This window comes from Eriocheir sinensis, unplaced genomic scaffold (genome assembly GCF_024679095.1).
Source record: "Eriocheir sinensis breed Jianghai 21 unplaced genomic scaffold, ASM2467909v1 Scaffold215, whole genome shotgun sequence".
Taxonomy (NCBI): Eukaryota; Metazoa; Arthropoda; class Malacostraca; order Decapoda; family Varunidae; genus Eriocheir; species Eriocheir sinensis.
In genome coordinates, this window is record NW_026111516.1 from 451,344 (window position 1) to 470,232 (window position 18,889).

At 42.2% G+C, this 18,889-nt stretch overlaps 1 protein-coding gene across 1 annotated transcript in view; it reads left to right on the forward strand.

The window, feature by feature from the left end:
- The window catches only part of LOC126990856 (uncharacterized), a 55,570-nt gene that overhangs the window by 26,422 nt on the left and 10,259 nt on the right, over window positions 1–18,889 (forward strand). The window contains exon 3 of the mRNA XM_050849509.1: window positions 10,012–10,215. Within this exon, the coding sequence (XP_050705466.1) occupies window positions 10,012–10,215 (204 nt within the window). The remainder of the gene's footprint in view (window positions 1–10,011; window positions 10,216–18,889) is intronic.

Sequence of the window (18,889 nt, forward strand, 5' to 3'; positions counted from 1 at the left end):
CACGCTTATCCGTAGCGGCAGACATCCTAGCGACGAGACAGCCAGAAGGCTGAACCACAGCTACACATATAAAACAAAGGAAAACAAAAAACAACTAACCTATTTAGAGCCGGGCTAAGCCTACAACAGCGGGAGGGCTAAACTCCCCCACCCTCTAGAGGGCTCGGTAGAGCCCCGCTGTTGCCCCTTGCGGGTCTTTGGGGAACCTAACTATCTCTGCTGCCTCCTATAACCACCCCTTTATCCTAAGGGGCCCCCTCGTGGCACTGCCCTCGGGGTTCGGCGTCGTACTACAGCAGAGACTACCGGCTTCACACACACTCTAAAGGGCGTTGTAGCAGCCCGACAACCAAGGGCGGACTATCCTGTCCCTAATGGACGGTGTCCCGGGACACAAGGTTGTAGAGTCACGTGGAACGAGTGACTGTGAACAATGACGCGTAGCTCGCGAACACTGACACGTGGCGCTGGGACTGGCAGGAAGCAGAGCAGCTCAATCGCTCGCCCGCGAGAGCTGTTGCTTAGACGGTGGGGGAGACGTGTTGACGCTACCAAGTCCGGGAGTACACTGAACTCGGAAGTTGTTGTTGTTGTTGTTGAAGATTTATCCCCTCACAAGGGGAAACAGGCCTTTGTCTCAATAGACGGCCTGTAGCTGGAAGCAGTGAACAGACAGTTCTTTATCGGGGCGGGGTGCTGCCACATCGTTTTTATACCCTCTGAGCTTTTTTGGTTGCATCTCATTCGCTTCATTGTGTCCATGGAAACACAAACTAGCGAGCCATTGAGAGACTCATGAGAGTCGTGGGAGTGAGCGATTTTTGCTCACTCTCGTGACTCTCATGAGTCGCTAGCTGCTCTCTTGTTGATGGAAACCTAGTTTAGCTACGCTTCTCAATTACCACATAACATGAACATGGGACCCAAGAGACAAGCCAAAACACCTGCTGAATGCACCCCAAAGCGTTTGAGAAAGCTATTCACCTTGCAGAAGAATTCAGATTTAGAAGAAATTACGTTTTGGTATGAGTTAAGTTGCGGTAGGGAGAGCTTACCACGTGAATCCGGGTCCCGCCTGGCTCAGCTTCTACTCACCGGCCAAAGTTGCCAGTTATGCATTTTCTGCTGTAGTGTTTCCACGCTGGGCAACGGAGCCGTCCTGGCAGCGCTCCCTTCCACATTGTCAGCGAGCGAGCCATGTCATACACTCACACTCTCTCCTACTCTCTACCACAGTTTCTATTGCTCTCTAATTCTTACTTGAAATAAGATACGAAACAGTAATTGTGGAGATTGACTCCTCACCTCCAAAATACGACATTACGTCTCCATATTATATAGTTAAGGGACGCATATTTAAACTACTCCAAACGAATTTTAGATATCCTGACCTCTAACGGGGGGGCTTCGCCCCCTTCGACACCCCTATTGTGGTAATACTACACTGTGACTGCAGCAGAAAATGCATAACTGGCAACTTGCGCCCGTGGGTAACAGCTGAGCCAGGTAGGACTCGGATTCGGTAGGAGTGCCCAGGAGTGTTTCTAGAGGGGACACTAATTTTATACGGATTTTCGAATAGTATGGAGGTCCTGGGTCCCTAACCCCTGTACTATTTGAGGGATGACTGTATATGAGGCCCCGCGTGGAGAAGTGTCCCAAGCGACACAATAGCCGGTTTGGAGTTAAGCACATATAGCACTATTTTCACCCTTCTACTTCAATCTCAGCATGTTGGAAAGGACAAAACGCCACTCGCAATACGGTCAAAACGCTCTGAAACCAGAGAGGTAAAACTGCACACTCACTCGACTTGCGTGCCCTGGCGAAACGTGCCTCGGAGGAGTGTCCCAAGCTCCCGGCTGCGGTGGTGGTGGTGGTGACGTGTGCTCCCCTACCCCGCGCACTGTAGCCATGCAAGCGAGTGGTAAACATTAGAATAGCTATTTTTTTAATGAAACAGTAGAGTTTAATATTAATTTTACTAATCGTTTGTTTGTTCGCTTTTTTTGTTTGGTTGTTTGGGTGTACAGTTAACAATAAGCAGAATCATTATCCATTCGGTTAGTGCAATGTTTGATCAAAACACCGCTGAGGCGATTTTATGTTGGCTGTTTGCATTGTATGTTGTTTGTTTGTTTTTATGTTTTTGTTTTTGTTTAGTATCATTATTATTGCACATTAAACAATCATTTCCTGAATGGACTTCAGGCTTGGGGAGAAAAAAAATACCAAGAAAACGAGTAACCGATTATCTGTTTTTTGTATGTTTGTTGTTTGCTTGTTTATGTGTGTTTGGTTGTGTCTGGCAGACAACTTTGGCAGAATTTTTACACAATCAGTATTAGATTCGAGTTATTAGTGTCTAGAAACAAACAAAATTAATTTCCAACATTACTGTGTTGGTTGTTTGTTGATTAAGATTGTTTGCTTGATCGACACTCCGTCATAGTTTTTTTGGTGTTCGTAATCAAACCAGTAATACTTTGCGTGATGACTCGGGCTTTGAGAGAAAAAAATAGCATGAAAACGAATAACCGCTTACCTGTTTTGTTTGTTGTTTGCTTTTTTGCTTGTTGTTATTATTGTTGGGTTGTGTCTGGATGACAACAGAGGCAGAATAATACACAACCAGTAATAGAATTGACTTCTTATTGCCTAGAAACACACAAAACTAGTTCCAAGCAACTGTGTTTTTATTTGTTTGTTTGTGTGTTTGTTTGCTTGTTTGACACCGTTATGTTTTCTTTTGTTTTAATAATCAAGACATTAATACTTTGTGTGACTGAATATGCTCATGGTGTCATAAAGAGTTCATTTGCTTGTTTGTTAGTCTACTTGTTTCTTTGTTTGTGTACTTGTTGTTTGTCTGTTTGTCTTCTTGTTGTTTGTTTATTTCTGTGCTTGTTGTTTGTTTGTTTGTCTACTTGTTGTTTGCTTGTTTGTTTGTCTACTTATTTGTTTTTGTTTAATCTTTCTAAAACTAAAATCAGTGGTTTTGTCTTGAAAAATACTTAAAAATGATGTTTTCAAAATGCTCCTAGCTTCAATGACAAGAAAGTTATTCATGTTTTACATTTCCAAAACTTTGGAAGCGATTTCTGACGTTTTAAAAATTGGCGCTTAGGGTATATATATATATATATATATATATATATATATATATATATATATATATATATATATATATATATATATATATATATATATATATATATATATATATATATATATATATATATATATATATATATATATATATATATATATATATATATATATATATATATATATATATATATATATATATATATATATATATATATATATATATATATATATATATATACAGTACCCTCTCGAGTTTCACGCTATCCGAGTTTCGCGATCCTCGAGTTTAGCGCTTAGTACTAAATTCTTACCATCATGACTTTCGCGCATTACCGCCACGAGTTTCGCGTTGCTTTGACATTTACGGGTCGCGTCTACCTACCGTCGGCGTCATGCGTGCTGCCTCAAAAGGCGGTGTCCAACCATTGGGGCTATGGGCAACCACGGTTGCCCGTATACCCAACCGGGAGCGAGTTGTTGGTTGTCCGTATGAATGGAAAACGGTTGTGAATACTAGCGTGGGTACGTGGGTACCGAACGGCTGCATGTAAACAAACAGAAGACAGCAATGGCTGAGGAGTGAGGAGCAGTGGAAGGTGGCCCACCAAGAGACTCGTAAAATGGACTGGCAGAACTGCTTTGCTTACTACTTGATTAACAAGATAAGAGAACACCCCGTGCTGGGGAACCACAGTCCAAAAAACTTTTTTCTCAAGTCTATGAAAATTGTAGATCTCCCGGTGTTGTTTTCCTCTTTTTCTTCTTCTTTTGACCTGTAATGCATGTCAGCGACGGTGAAAAGTAACAGTGGAAAATAGCAAAAGGGCATAGAAAACCAAATTCAGGGAAAGAAAAGAACAGAAAAACACCTAAGATCTGGGTGAAGTGTAACTAAGTGCGCACTGTGAAGTAAACAAGGGCCGCTTTCACAGTCACTGTTTGTTTTGATCGTTACTAATGGCGGCGATCGACGCTATAGTTTTCCACGTGAAATTGGCTTATGGGGATGGTGGCTGCAGACGAAGCGACAATTGTTGAGTGTGTGGTAAGGTGCGGGGCGAGGCTAACCCAGCAGCCGCCACGAGGTGCCGTTGTAAAGGCAATACCTCCGACACCATCACATCACATCACTACCCATCGGCCAGTTTCATGTGGAAATACTAGTGGCGATCCCCGCGACTGATAACGATCAATACAAACAAAATGACTGAAAGCGGCTCTAAGTGCATGTTGTGAAGTATAAAAATGTGGAGAAGGAGGACCTGAGAAGCGATACAAAACATTACAGGTCAAAAGAAGAAGAAGAAGGTCCACTATACACTGGCTGGTGTTGCGAGAAATATCTCCCCGCTGAAATTAGTCATTCTGCTGTCCACCACGCATGCGCGCTGTGGGAATACACAGCATTAAAAGTGTTAATTTGCCTGGATTTGTACTTTTTTGTCCGCTTGTGGTCTTTGTGAGCGGTGAGGGTAATATGGAAGCAGTAAACAAGTTGAACCTCTCTGCAAGCTATTTTGCGATTGCGGCGGCGGTTTACGTTCAACAGGCATTGACAAGTCAATCATGATGTTAGTGATTTAATGATATATAACAGAAAGAGTTAGCAGATTATATCATAACACACAGAAAACTATCAGAAGCTATAGCTTTGTCCAACTGTCCCTCAGGTGACCGCGAGCAACCGCCCTTACTTTAGCAGACAACACCACGTGGATCACAAGCGTGTATTCAGCCAATTGTAAGGCAGCCGCCTTCAACTGCGGCTTCAGAACGACCTGTTCTCATTTACCATTTTTTGCCTATTACGAAGGTACGTATTTTGAGATAACAAGAAAGTAAAGTCGAAAAAATTGTGATAACAAGGGAGTCAAGTCGAAAAAAAAGGCAATTTTTTTCCACGGGCCGGAACCAATAATCACTTTTTCATGTATTTCAATACCTCGAGTTTCGCGATCCTCGAGTTTAGCGCCATACCTTCGGAATGAAGCAAGCGCGAAACTCGAGAGGGTACTGTGTGTATATATATATATATATATATATATATATATATATATTTTATTTTTATATATATATATATATTTTTTTTTTACAGCAAAGGAGACAGTTCAAGGGCACAAAAAAGCAAACATTAATAAAAAAAAAAGCCCGCTACTCACTGCTCCTAAAAAGAATCCAAAGAGGTGGCCGAAAGATAGGTCAGTTTCGGGAGGAGAGGTGTCCTGATACCCTCCTCTTGAAAAAGTTCAAGTCGTAGGCAGGAGGAAATACAGATGAAGGAAGATTGTTCCAGAGTTTACCAGCGTGAGGGATGAAAGAGTGAAGATGCTGGTTAACTCTTGCATAAGGGGTTTGGACAGTATAGGGATGAGCATGAGTAGAAAGTCGAGTGCAGGGGCCGGAGGGGGAGGCATGCAGTTAGCAAGTTCAGAAGAGCAGTCAGCGTGGAAATATCGATAGAAGATAGAAAGAGAGGCAACATTGCGGCGGAATTTAAGAGGTAGAAGACTATCAGTATGAGGAGGAGAGCTGATGAGACGAAGAGCCTTAGCATTCTGCAGCCTCCAGTCTGGAGTTGTGTACTTCCTGTTGTGATGGTCTTCTATTGAAAGAAGTTGAATAATGCAGAGTGGAGTCGTCAGCGTACGAGTGGACAGGACAGTTTGTTATGGAAAGAAGATCATTGATGAATAACAGGAAGAGAGTGGGTGATAGGACAGAGCCCTGTGGAACCCCACTGTTGATAGTTTTAGGGGAAGAGCAGTGACCGTCTACCACCGCAGAGATAGAACGGCCGGAAAGGAAACTGGAGATAAAGGAACAGAGAGAGGGATAGAATTCGAAAGAGGGCAGTTTAGAAAGCAAAGAGTGGTGCCAGACTCTATCGAAGGTTTTCGATATGTCTAGCGCAACAGAGAAAGTTTCACCGAAACGGCTAAGAGAGGATGACCAAGAGTCAGTTAAGAGAGCAAGAAGATCGCCAGTAGAACGCCCCTTACGGAATCCATACTGGCGATCAGATAGAAGATTAGAAGTGGAAGGGTGCTTTTGAATCTTCCGGTTAAGGATTGATTCAAAAGCTTTTGATAGACATGAAAGTAAAGCTATTGGGCGGTAGTTTGAGGGATTGGAGCGGTCACCCTTCTTAGGCACAGGCTGTACAAAGGCATACTTCCAGCAGGAAGGAAAATTATATGTTGATAGGCAGAGACGAAAGAGTTTGACCAGGCAGGGTGTCAGCACAGAAGCACAGTTTTTAAGGACAATAGGAGGCACTCCATCAGGTCCATAAGCCCTCTGAGAGTTGAGGCCAGAGATGGCATAGAAAACATCATTAGGAAGAATCTTAATAACAGGCATAAAGGAGTCAGAGGGGAGATGAGTAGGAGGAATATGCCCAGAATCGTCCAAGGTGGAGTTCTTACAGAAAGTTTGAGCGAAGAGTTCAGCCTTAGAGACAGATGAGATGGCAGTGCTGCCGTCAGGGTTAAGGAGAGGAGGGAAAGAGGAAGAAGTGAAATTGGAGGAGATATTTTTGGCTAGATGCCAGAAGTCACGGGAAGAATTAGAAGAAGCAAGGTGTTGACATTTTCTATTTATAAAAGAAGTTTTGGTAAGTCGGAGAATAGATTTGGCACGATTCCGGGCAGAAATGTATAGATCAAAGTTAGTGGGAGTTCGAAGGCTCTGGAACCTTTTGTGAGCTGCCTCTCTATCTTTAATAGCACGAGAACAAGCATGATTAAACCAAGGCTTTTTAGCATGAGGAGTAGAGAAAGTACGTGGAATGTATGCCTCCATTCCAGAGACAATCACCTCTGTGATGCGCAGAGCACACACAGAGGGGTCTCTCTCCTGGAAGCAGTAATAATTCCACAGGAAATCGGAAAAGTGCATCCTCAGGTCATCCCACCGAGCTGAAGCAAAATGCCAGAAGCATCGCCTCCTTGGTGGGTCCAGAGGATGTACAGGAGCGATAGGACAGGATACAGAAATAAGGTTATGATCGGAGGAGCCCAACGGAGAGAACAGTTTGACAGAGTAAGCAGAAGGATTAGAGGTAAGGAAGAGGTCTAGAATGTTGGGCCTGTCTCCAAGACGGTCGGGAATACGAGTAGGGTGCTGAACCAACTGCTCTAGGTCGTTGAGGAGAGCAAAGTTGAAGGCTTGTTCACCAGGCTGGTCAGTGAAAGAGGATGAAAGCCAAAGCTGGTGGTGAACATTGAAATCTCCCAAGATGGAGATTTCAGCGAAGGGAGAGTGGGTCAAGATGCGCTCCACTTTAGAGTTCAAATAGTCAAAGAGTTTTACATAGTTAGTAGAGTTAGGTGAAAGATAAACAGCACAGATGTATTTAGTAATAGAATGACAATGAAGTCTTAACCAGATGGTGGAAAATTCAGAAGAGTCAAGGTCGTGGGCACAAGAGCAAGTGATGTCGTTGTGCACGTAGGCGCAACATCCAGCTTTGGATTGAAATTTAGGATAGAGATAGTAGGAGGGAACAGAGTAGAGGTTGCTGTCAGTAGCCTCAGAAACCTGTGTTTCGGTGAGGAAGAGAAGGTGAGGTTTAGAGGAGGAGAGATGATGTTCCACAGAATGGAAATTAGAACCAAGACCGCGAATGTTGCAGAAATTGATAAGGAGGAGGTTCGAGGAGTTATCAGGACACATCTCAAGTCGGCAGCTAGAAGGGTAGTCCTCACTGGGGGAATTTATGGTCCCCCCCCCTCAGGCGGGGACTCCGAGGCAGTTATTTTTTTCGCCATGTTGAATTTTGAATTTTGGGAAAAGGTGCGTGTGTTTTGTGAATGTAGTGTGGTGTAGAAAGAAGAGGAACTGTCTTTAGAGAGCATGCTGAACTGCTCTCTGGTGTTGATGAGACAAAAGGGAAACGGTTAGTGAGGACATGGGAAGGGTCTTTGAAGGGCTTCAGCACCCTCCTCGCTTCCCATATATCCTCACCAGGAGTAGCTCACGCCCATTCGGTAGGTGTCTTCCTACCTACTCCTACATTACCTGCGGTAATGCGGTACTTTTCCCGGAGTAGTGCGGTTGCGGTTGTGCGGTCCCATATTTTTTCTTTCATATTGTGTTATCTGGTGTGCGGTACAGCGGTATTTGTAGACACTAGTCAATATAAAAAAATACTTCAATGCCTATCCTGGCTATCCATTGACTAACTAATAACTTGTGATATACAAAAAAAAAATAAAGGAGGACTGGGGAAGAGAGGGAGGTAAGGGAGGTGGAAGGGGGGGACAGGGGAGGAGGGGGAGGGAAGGGAATGCAACTTTCCGAGGGAGGAGGAAATCAGCGTCATGTGAGAGAGGAGGAAGTGGGGGGTGGGAAGGAAGGAAGGAAGGAAGGATGGTGTGACAGCTGCAGTAGCACTAGCCAGGGAGGAATGGTAGGGAGGATATGGGGGAGTGAAGGGGAAGGGGAGGAGGGTAGGAAGGGGAGGAATTCTCCGGAGTTTGAGCGAAAACAAAAGATTACTAATATAGGAAAATCATGATGGGAATAGTGAAACATTATTCAAACTCTCCAACATATTAAGACAAAACACATCAACTGCAACTGGTAATAGCGAGACCTCGACCGTGGGAAAGCTCTAAGCACTGGCGTCTCCTGCCTCAGCGAAGAAACCATGTGGAAATTTTTACAGGGAGATAATAATAATAATAATGATAAATTATTATTATTATTATTATTATTATTATTATTATTATTATTATTATTTTTATTATTATAATAAAATAATATTGATCTTGGCTACATTGAAAAGAGAGAGAGAGAGAGAGAGAGAGAGAGAGAGAGAGAGAGAGAGAGAGAAAATAGAGAAGTTACAATGAAGTTAAAAAACAGATACGTATAGTATGCACTGTGGTCTATGTTATGCATCAAAGAAAAAATTGTGCGGGACATGAGATTGAGTGGCGATCATGTTAGTGCTTGCTTGTTCAGTGCCATGTACAGTCATCGTCAGAGGCAGTCATGGAGCGCCGCCTTGGGTTGAGTGATGAACAGATTTCCTCCGAGTTATTCATTTAGTATTTTACTTTGAACAATAACTGAAAAGTCAGAATGATTGAATCACTGATTCTGATGACTGATACCGATTGACTGATTGAGTCCGATTCACTGTAAAAAAAATAAATAAATAAATAAAATCTGTGAGCATGCCACACTGCAAATGTCTTCGATAGTTTTCTAAGTACTACCTCAAAAAGTACCGCAGGATTTTTTAGTGTGGTCCGCGGTAGTGCGATATTTTCAGAAAGTCTGTGGTAGTGCGATACTTTTCTTGTGATGTGGTACTACCGCACTAAGTATCGCACTTGCCCACCTCTGAATACTGCTATAACTGATGCTTTCATTTCTTTTCTCTTCCCTATGCATAGTGGAATAATTGTAGCTTTCTTCCAATTCTCAGACACTCCAAAGGTTTCCAAGGAAAGCAGTAGTTCCCCTTCCAGCATTTCACATCCATACTTCAGCATTTTGTCAATCCCCAACCCCTCCACCACTATCCTTATTTATCCTTTTTATGTCACTCTCTCTGTCAATATCTACATGCTCTCCTTTCTTAACACATCCCAGTTGCTTCCCTTCCTTTCACTCACTAGCTACTTAATATACTCTTTCCATATGTCAATCACTTATTCACTTATTTCAACATGCATGCCTTCACCCCCTTGTATTTTCTTTTTCGTTCATCAATTCTCTGGCCGTACTATTTTTTAAACCTATTATTTTGTTTTTAATGTATCTCAGTTTCTTACAAAAAATAATTTGGTTTGCCTCTACATTCTAAGAAAACTGCCACCATAACTTATAAGAGGGGCCATGACAATGTTCATGATATAATTGTATAATTATTTATTAATTTTCTTTTAGTCGCTGACAAGTTTAAACGAAGAGGCTGAGGTGCAACCATGCATCAAGACACATCTTGGCGTCTCCAGTCACCATACAGACTCTCATCGTTCATGCCATCACCTACAACCACCACAGGGGCTGTGCTCTCTCATACAGACCTTGTTCTTCAGCAACAAGCCCCACACCTGCGATCACCAAAGAAGAGTAACTTTTTGTGTAACTGTAAGTAGTATATTGCATTTTGCAGATTTTTATTCAGTATTAGTCCACAAAATTATATGCAGGTTGAAAATCCTTAATCCAGAATTCAAAAATCTGAAAACCTCCAAAATCCGAATTTTTTTTTAATGTTGATGTGATGCATTTTTTTTTCTCTTTTTTTTTTTTTTTTTTTTCTCAACATGGACATGGGCTATATGGAGGCTGTCAGGGTTAAGCGCGTACGTCCCTCCGAGGAGGGACCACAGACCTTTGCCGGGTGACGGCTCATGAAGAGGTGGGGAAGATGCTGATTAACCGACTCTATCATCTGACGTCAGTCAGATGATAGAGAGCAAGGATGCAGTATATGCATCCTCATGTTGAAAGGGTTAAGGAGAGGGCAAGTTGGCAACCCTAGTCTCAGTCCGCGTCTTAAACTCGGAGAAATAGCACCTGTGCGCTCGTGTCCAATTGCATTTGTTTTCAGCACTATATTATCATGTTGTTTTTCGTACAATAAGTACAAAAACTTATTTTAATGTGAAATCTGAATTACATGTATGAGTGTAACATGACTAGCGTCTTTACTTGTACATTACTTTAAACATAAAATGTTGACTTATTTCAGTTTCATTTTGGGTAATATTCAAGAGAGGGTAGCCTCCTTTGGTCACGTACAACGTGGATTCTTTTTAGTCCCTGAATGCAGTGCAGTAACAGGTGACTTCTGGAAAATAGAAGGGGGTCGAGAGAGGTGAAGCTCCATATATGAAGTATATTTCATGTCCATACAACTCATTGCCGTATTGCTTTTCCGTCGCAAATGGAAGGGGGGTCGAGGGAGCGAAGCCCCCCCCGTTAGGTAGGTTACGTAAAGTTATGTTTGGCTAGTTAAAATTTATTTGGCACGCAGTGTAGGGCAGCAGAAATATGCAGCGCAGGACGGAATATGGCGGCGACGGCGGTCAAGCCAGTGTTGCGAGAAATTTCTCCTTGCAGAAATAAGTTGCTCTGCTGTTCAATATGCATGCACACTGGGGGAACACACAGCAGGAAAAACATTAATTTGCCTGGTTTTGTTTTAGTTTGTCCACTTGTGATCTTTACAAGCATTAAGTGAAATATAGAAACAGTAAGTAAGTTGAACCTCTCAGCGAGCTGTTTTGTGGTTGTGGCAACGGGTGTCAGCGGGTGCACAATAGACACTGAAAAGTCAATCATTTAGTGGTTGCCGGAGAAAAATACTGTCTCCATAATAAACTGCATCATATTTTGTCCAGATATAAGCAGTCAGCATCTTGAAATTAATAGGCTACCCTCTCATGAATAATCCCCTTCATTTTATTTAGATTCCAATAAAAATATTCCAAAATCCACAACACCTTCGGTCCCAGGAATTTCAGATAAGAGATTCTCAACCAGTATGATATTTCAGATTTCAGGCCCTAAAGGGTACCTTAAAAGATATCTATGGCTGACCCCAAACTGTGCTAACACAGGTGAATTTCATATCATGATTCCTCTTTTAGCTTACTAAACTGTTTTCTTCAGCGCTTCACCTGATTATCAATTGAGTCTAAATTAGGATACTGTGCCATCTTTGTCTTCTTGATTATGATTGGAAATAGAAATCCTTTTGAAGAACAATAACTCAGGACTGCATTTGTCACTTCAATTTACTAAGCAGCAATCACTTGGCCACTACATTGCTGGTGGTGGCAGGTGGAATATGGCACCGATGCTGGAAGAGCGTGTTGTACAGTTCATCCACATCTAATGTGGATGAACTGTACAACATGCTTTATGAGTCCCCACCACAACCACATTAGAAAAATTTTGCAGTACAGGGACTATTGAAAGCCTTTGTTTTCTTCCACCCCTTACCCAAAGTCCTCTACCCCCCTTCCCCCATTACCCCTAAATACCCTTAAGTAGGGAAATAAAAGACAAATACACACTGCTGGCATTTTTGAAGTTGGAAAAACACAAAATAAGCATTGTGGAAGTTCAATTCAAAATATTTACCTTAAAGTGAGGAGACTCACAAAAATTGCTATTTTTTACTCTGACATCGAAATTTGGGTTTTAACAGTTTTGAAATGTTCCCAATTTTCTGTGAAAATGGCGTGTTGATATTTCAATTCCTTCCATCTCTAATTTGGCTTTGTTTACCTTCATTTAAAGAGCCCCGCCGCATGTTACGCACGTGTTTTGTTGTTGCTCATGACTGGAGGATTTTGAAGCATTATTTAATTTTTGTTTTTTAAGTTCTGGTCGTGTTTAATAATAAAGACCACCATATGTCAATATCAATCACCTCTGGGTGGTGAATGAGGCGCATCAGTGAGTGACACACTCGGTGTCTCCTCATACGCTTTGAGAGGAGGGAGCGTTGACACTTTCTTCAACTGCTGAATGTCTTTCTCTCTTGTTTTACTTTCCATCACAAAGAAGAACAATTTCCAGAATAGAGAAAAAGACAAAGGAGACGGTGTCCAGCACGAATTACAGGTGGTTTTAACTAAACCTGGCGACAAAGAGGAAGGTGGCTGAATGGTTAGCGTATGGGCCCCGCATTCACTGCGTTCTGGACAACGCGGGTTTGAAGCCGCCGCTACCACCTGGGATTTTTCAGTCACCGCTGACTGGCCTAAGACTACACACATGCTGTCCTGAAGACCACCCATCAACCTGGACTCTAGAGGAAACCGTCCAAGTGAATCAAGAATGCGCTCCGGGGGGCAGCATGAGCCAAGAATGGATGGCGCTACTATAAACACTTGCCTGTGGTATGATGGGCTGCGGTCAACCACCAGGCACCTGAAGAAAGCCTACTGGCGCTATAGACTTTAACACGTAAAAAAAAAAAAAAAAAAAAAATCTAGAATGACTAATATCCCATTTTTATGGGAGGGGACCAGGTGCCAATTAGGTTTAGGACTTCTTTATACATATGAAAACAATGATAAACCTAAAATAAAATATTTATTACCAACAAAAACCTTATAATATACATACAGCTGCAGCATAGAACATACTTTGGCAGAAAATGGGCCATATCTCAAAACTGAAGTTATCAGTGGATTTGATGACATGATGCAAAAAGTTCTCAATATATTTTGAAAATAAAAACTTCTCTGTAAAAAGCATATTGAAGCCAAAAAATTGCTCGTACAGATGTACTATACACGAGAAATTAAAAGTTTGAGAGCTCTGAATGTAGGAAAATTTAGCTTTTATTACTTTTTGCTGAACATATTCATTGCCGCTTTATTCAGAGTTAACTTTTCGTGGATATTGATTGAAAACTAAGAAGCTGATGTCATGCAAAAGATCGGTATATTTTTGATAATATTTTTACTTATCAAAACTTTTTGTAGACATAGAAAAGTATTCAGCCGAAGTCAGTCAAACTTACCTATTTTACTTTCACTGTGTCTCTAAACACTGTGTTATTAAATCAGGAAATCGAAGAAATTTTTTTTTCTTCTTCTATACCCTGGCGTCTCCCCACCTCAACCCATAAAGCGTTGGCACTTTGTGGTTTCGCCAGTGCCGGCTACATCTTGGATTTTTTTTCTTGGCGAAACCAGTCTTAACCCTTAAACCGCTGCAATCGCTTATATAATCAAGCCTCTCCGATCCCGTGACACTATGATCGCTTATATAATCATGAATTTTCGCGTCGTATGTTTTGAATTTTCCTGGCTCACTTCCTTTCAAATGTGTTCTCGTGATCGCTGGCAACTTAGTCATACCTTCACCAGAACCTGAAATTCTACGATAAGGCCCTCATTCGAATGTTTGTGGAAATGTAGGAGGTGCCTGGAAACTCTCCTGACCCGCCGGGTAGTAATCTACCCTAACATAATAGAAAACGTGGTAGTGGAAGAGAAAATGGAGGTTGTCAAGGCAGACTAGATTACAAATTTTTAATGTTTACATAAAGCTGAAACTTGGAGGAAGGAATTATGTCATGTGTAATTCATTATAACTTGGATATAATACGTAACAGTAAGCCTCTTTGCACGCAGGTGTGTGTGTGTGTGTGTGTGTGTGTGTGTGTGTGTGTGTGTGTGTTGGTCCATGGTGTAAATCAGCTTTTTTTTTACATCATTATAGTTCATTACCTGATTGTGAGAGAGAGAGAGAGAGAGAGAGAGAGAGAGAGAGAGAGAGAGAGAGAGAGAGAGAAGGGTGAGCTGGCAGGAAGATACGACAGGCCTGTAAGTGTGAACACACACACTCCATCCCACCCTCTTTCCCTCCCTTCCTTCACTCATCCAAACACTCAGTGTGTGTGTGTGTGTGTGTGTCCTATACGTGTAAGACCAGGACAATGACTGGAGTCGGACACGATCACACGTGAAATGGACAAGATCGAGATGTCTGTGGTTATTATCATGCAACACTCACACACACACACACACACACACACACACACACACACACACACACACACCATTCAACACACACACACACACACACACACACACACACACACACACACACACACACACATAGGGAGGAGGGTGGGGTGATAAATCAGGCCTCTCTCTCTCTCTCAAATGAGAGAGAGAGAGAGAGAGAGAGAGAGAGAGAGAGAGAGAGAGAGAGAGAGAGAGAGAGAGAGAGAGAAGAACACATTGAGCAGAAAAAACAAACAAATGCAGAGAGAGAGAGAGAGAGAGAGAGAGAGAGAGAGAGAGAGAGAACACATTGAGAGGAAAAACAAACAAATGCAGAGAGAGAGAGAGAGAGAGAGAGAGAGAGAGAGAGAGAGAGAGAGAGAGAGAGAGAGAGAGAGAGAGAGAGAGAGAGAGAGAACACATTGAGAGGAAAAACAAACAAATGCAGAGAGAAAGAGAATTATATAGAATTATATAGACAATCAGATCACACAGACCCCATGGTCCAGACTAGGTGGTCTGTCCTTAAACCTAAGTGAATCTACACTAATCAGATGGCTCCAAAACGTTGCTTTTCTACTCTAGTTAATATTAAGTTCAAGGAAGTGACGGTCGAGCTTGTTTTTAAAGGAATCAATCGTGTTAAATTGGACCACTGACGGTGGGAGCTTATTCCATTCTCACACTACAACGTTGGTGAAGAAAAATTTGGTGCAGTCTGAATTTACTTGTCTACATTTGAGTTTTATGCCATTGTTCCTCGTTCGCAAAGTGTCATCGATCATAAACAATTTTGTTCTGTCTACATTCGTGAAACCATTAAGTATTTTAAAACATTCGATCAGTTTTCCTCGGAGGCGACGTTTCTCAAGAGAGAACATGTTAAGGGTGGAAAGCCTTTCTTCGTATGATTTGTTGCGCAAGGAAGGGATCATTTCTGTTGCCCGACGCTGAACACCTTCTTTAGCAATGTCTTTTGCATGGTGGGGAGACCAAAATTGTACTGCATATTCCAAGTGGGGTCTGACTAAACTATTGTAGAGCGGAAGTATTACATCTTTATTCTTGAATAAAAAGTTTCTTTTAATGAAGCTCAACATTCTGTTCGCTTTATTTGCTGCATCGATGCATTGATGTGAGAATTTGAGGTTTGACGTGATTTTGACCCCCAGGTCCTTAATGCATTGGACGCTTGTGAGTTTAATGCCGCGCATTTCATAATCGAACTTCTTATTTCTTGTTCCAACTTGAAGGACCTGGCACTTGTCTACGTTAAAGGGCATCTCCCATCTATCTGACCAAGCTGAAATTTTGTGCAAATCCTCTTGGAGGCTTTGCCTGTCTTAGTCAGTGAGAACCGAGTTACCAATCTTTGTGTCGTCTGCAAATTTACTAATGTGATTATTGAGTCCAACATCCATGTCGTTGATGTAAATAATGAAGAGCACTGGGCCAAGAACCGAGCCCTGAGGGACGCCACTAGTGACCGGCACCCACTCTGAGTTAAATCCGTCAATCACCACTCTTTGTTGTCTGTTGCTCAACCATTTGCGATCCATTGGTTTACTTGACTGTCAATACCTATTTGCTCTAATTTATAAAGTAATTTATGATGTGGGACTTTATCAAACGCTTTCTGGAAATCAAGATAGAGTACATCTAATGATTTGGTTACGTCATAAACTGAGAAGAGGTCGTTATAAATGGTCAATAGGTTTGATAGGCAGGATCTTTTGTTACGGGAGCCATGTTGTGAATCCCCAATTAATGAGTGGCTTTCGAGGTAACTCACAATTTTGTCTGTAATTATGCTCTCAAGTAGCTTACCTACAACTGAAGTTAGACTAATGGGTCGGTAGTTACCTGGTATTTTTTTGTCTCCTTTCTTAAAAATCGGTGTCACATTAGCCTTTTTCCAATCCAAAGGGACGATGCCTTGTCGCAAGGACATATTGAATACGGTTGTGAGGGAGGAGACTATTTTGCTCTTTGTTTCTTTAAGCAATATAGGATATACTTTATCGGGTCCGGGACTTTTATTTGTTTTAAGTGAATGGAGAGCTTTAAGGACTTCATCTGTTGTTATTTCAAAATTAGGCAATGCATGCTCGAGATTTACATTAGTACTGGTGCTAGTTGTAGTGGGAGGAAGACTGTTAGTTTTAAACACCGAGGAAAAGTAACTGTTTAAGAGGTTTGCAATGTGTTGGCTTTTATTCACTAGTGCACCGTCGCTGTTTGTTAAGAGTCCAATTCCACTTCTGATCACCTTTCTGTTGTTTATGTAACTGAAGAAAGATTTCGGACTATTTTTACAGTTGGCTGCAATATTTTCTTCATATCTACGCTTTGCCTGACATACTAATCTTTTTACTCGTCGCCTGGCATCGTTATAAAGTCTAATGTTTTCGGGTGTGCTTTGTTCTTTCTTTAACCTGTAAAACAATTTTCTCTCCTTGACTGAGTGTTTAATTTCGCTATTAAACCAAGGTGGGCTTTTATTAGTGCTAATTCGCTTCTCACACAAGGGGACGAATGTGTTCTGCTGAGTGAGTAAGTGATTTTTAAAGCTCAGCCAGGCTTCATCTACATTGCCGTCATCTGATAGTTGTATTTCTGTTAGTTTTTGTCGGATTTCTACGAAGTTAGCTCTTTTGAAATTGGGCACCTTTACTTTATTTTCAGTCACTGATGTTTAAGCTCTAATGTCGACGCGCACTAATTTATGATCGCAAGAACTGAGGTGTTCTCCTACTGTGACATTACTGACTAGGTTATCTTGGGTCATTATAACAAGGTCGAGTATGTTATTTTGTCGAGTTGGTTCAGGCTTAGGTAATTTTCTTCTAGAAATTCAATCATTCTATGTGACTCGCCTTCTGTACCTGACAGTGTCGCCCAGTCGATATGGGGAAGGTTAAAGTCTCTTAATATCAGTGAGTTGTTGTTATTAAGTGACTGCCTTAAAATGCTGTACATGTCAAGGTCGTCATCGAGTGATTGCCCGGGAGGCCTGTAGGTGACAGATATATTTAAATTGACTTTTGCAATGTTTACTCGCATGCACAAATGTTAAACGTTACTGTCTCTTGGTGTTTTGTCAGTGGGTTGCAAATAGCTTTTGACAAAAAGGGCGACGCCACCGCCTCTACGGTTGACACGATCTTTGTTGAAAAGTCTGTAGCCATCTATGTTGTATTTGGAACTTAAATCAATATTTGTGGTGTCGATAAATGTTTCGGTTATAGCAATTATGTCAAAATTTTCTGTTAGAGCAAGACATCTCAGTTCATCAAATTTGTTTCTTAGGCTACGCGCATTGAAACTAAGGATTTTTAAGTTATCTAGAGGCTTGGTAATAGAGGTGGTGGTACTTGCGGGATCACGGTTACGGGTTTGTTGCGATGCATAGCGTCTACTTACACGGGCAGGGTGGAGGGACGTGGCTGAGGGTCGTTTTTTGATCGGGTGTCACGTACTGCGTCGTTGAGCCTTCCGAATCTGGCTGCCCCGATGGGATACAGGTGTATTCTGTCCCTGTGGAAGAGCTCACTTAGTCCGTAGAAATTGTCCCAGGCATTTAAGAACTCCACGTCAAGCTCTCTGCAAAGAGTCTGTAAGTGGTTGTTTAGGCTGAAGGCCTTACTGAAGAAGTTGCTCTCCGCCCACGTCCATGGTAGAACTCCTGAAATCAAAATGTTAGGGGACTTAGACTTATACTGCTGGATGAGCCTACGGTACTTGTTCAGGAGTTCCTCAGACCGGGTCGTGGTGACGTCGTTCATACCTGTGTGAATAACAAATAGTGAATCATTAGTAGCCTGGGGGGAGATCTCCTCAAGAGCAGCAGTTATATCATCGATCCCAGCACCAGGATAGCAATAGTTTCGTCTTCGACGAGGAACTCTGCCGCAGAACTCAACTACCTGCTGGCGAATCATGGAGTCACCCACCAGGAAGGTGCTCTCCTGCTCGTCCTCCTCCAGAATGGCAAACCTGTTGAAGCAATGAACAGGATAAATTGCTTGTCTGGCTGGTTTGGCTCCTCCATTCACGACGGTGAACCCATCATGGGCGGTGCCACTACCACCCTCCAGCTGCATGGTGTTGTCCGCTGGTGTCGACGGTACCGCTGAGGGCAAGGGGGTGGTGGGAGAAGGCTTTGGCACCACGGCAACGTTAGCCTGGATGAATTCCTGCAAGGAGGCAACAGTGCGAGAAAGCTCTATTATTTTATTCTGACCTGCTTCCATCTTCTCTTCTTGCTCCTGCAGTCTTGTCTCAAG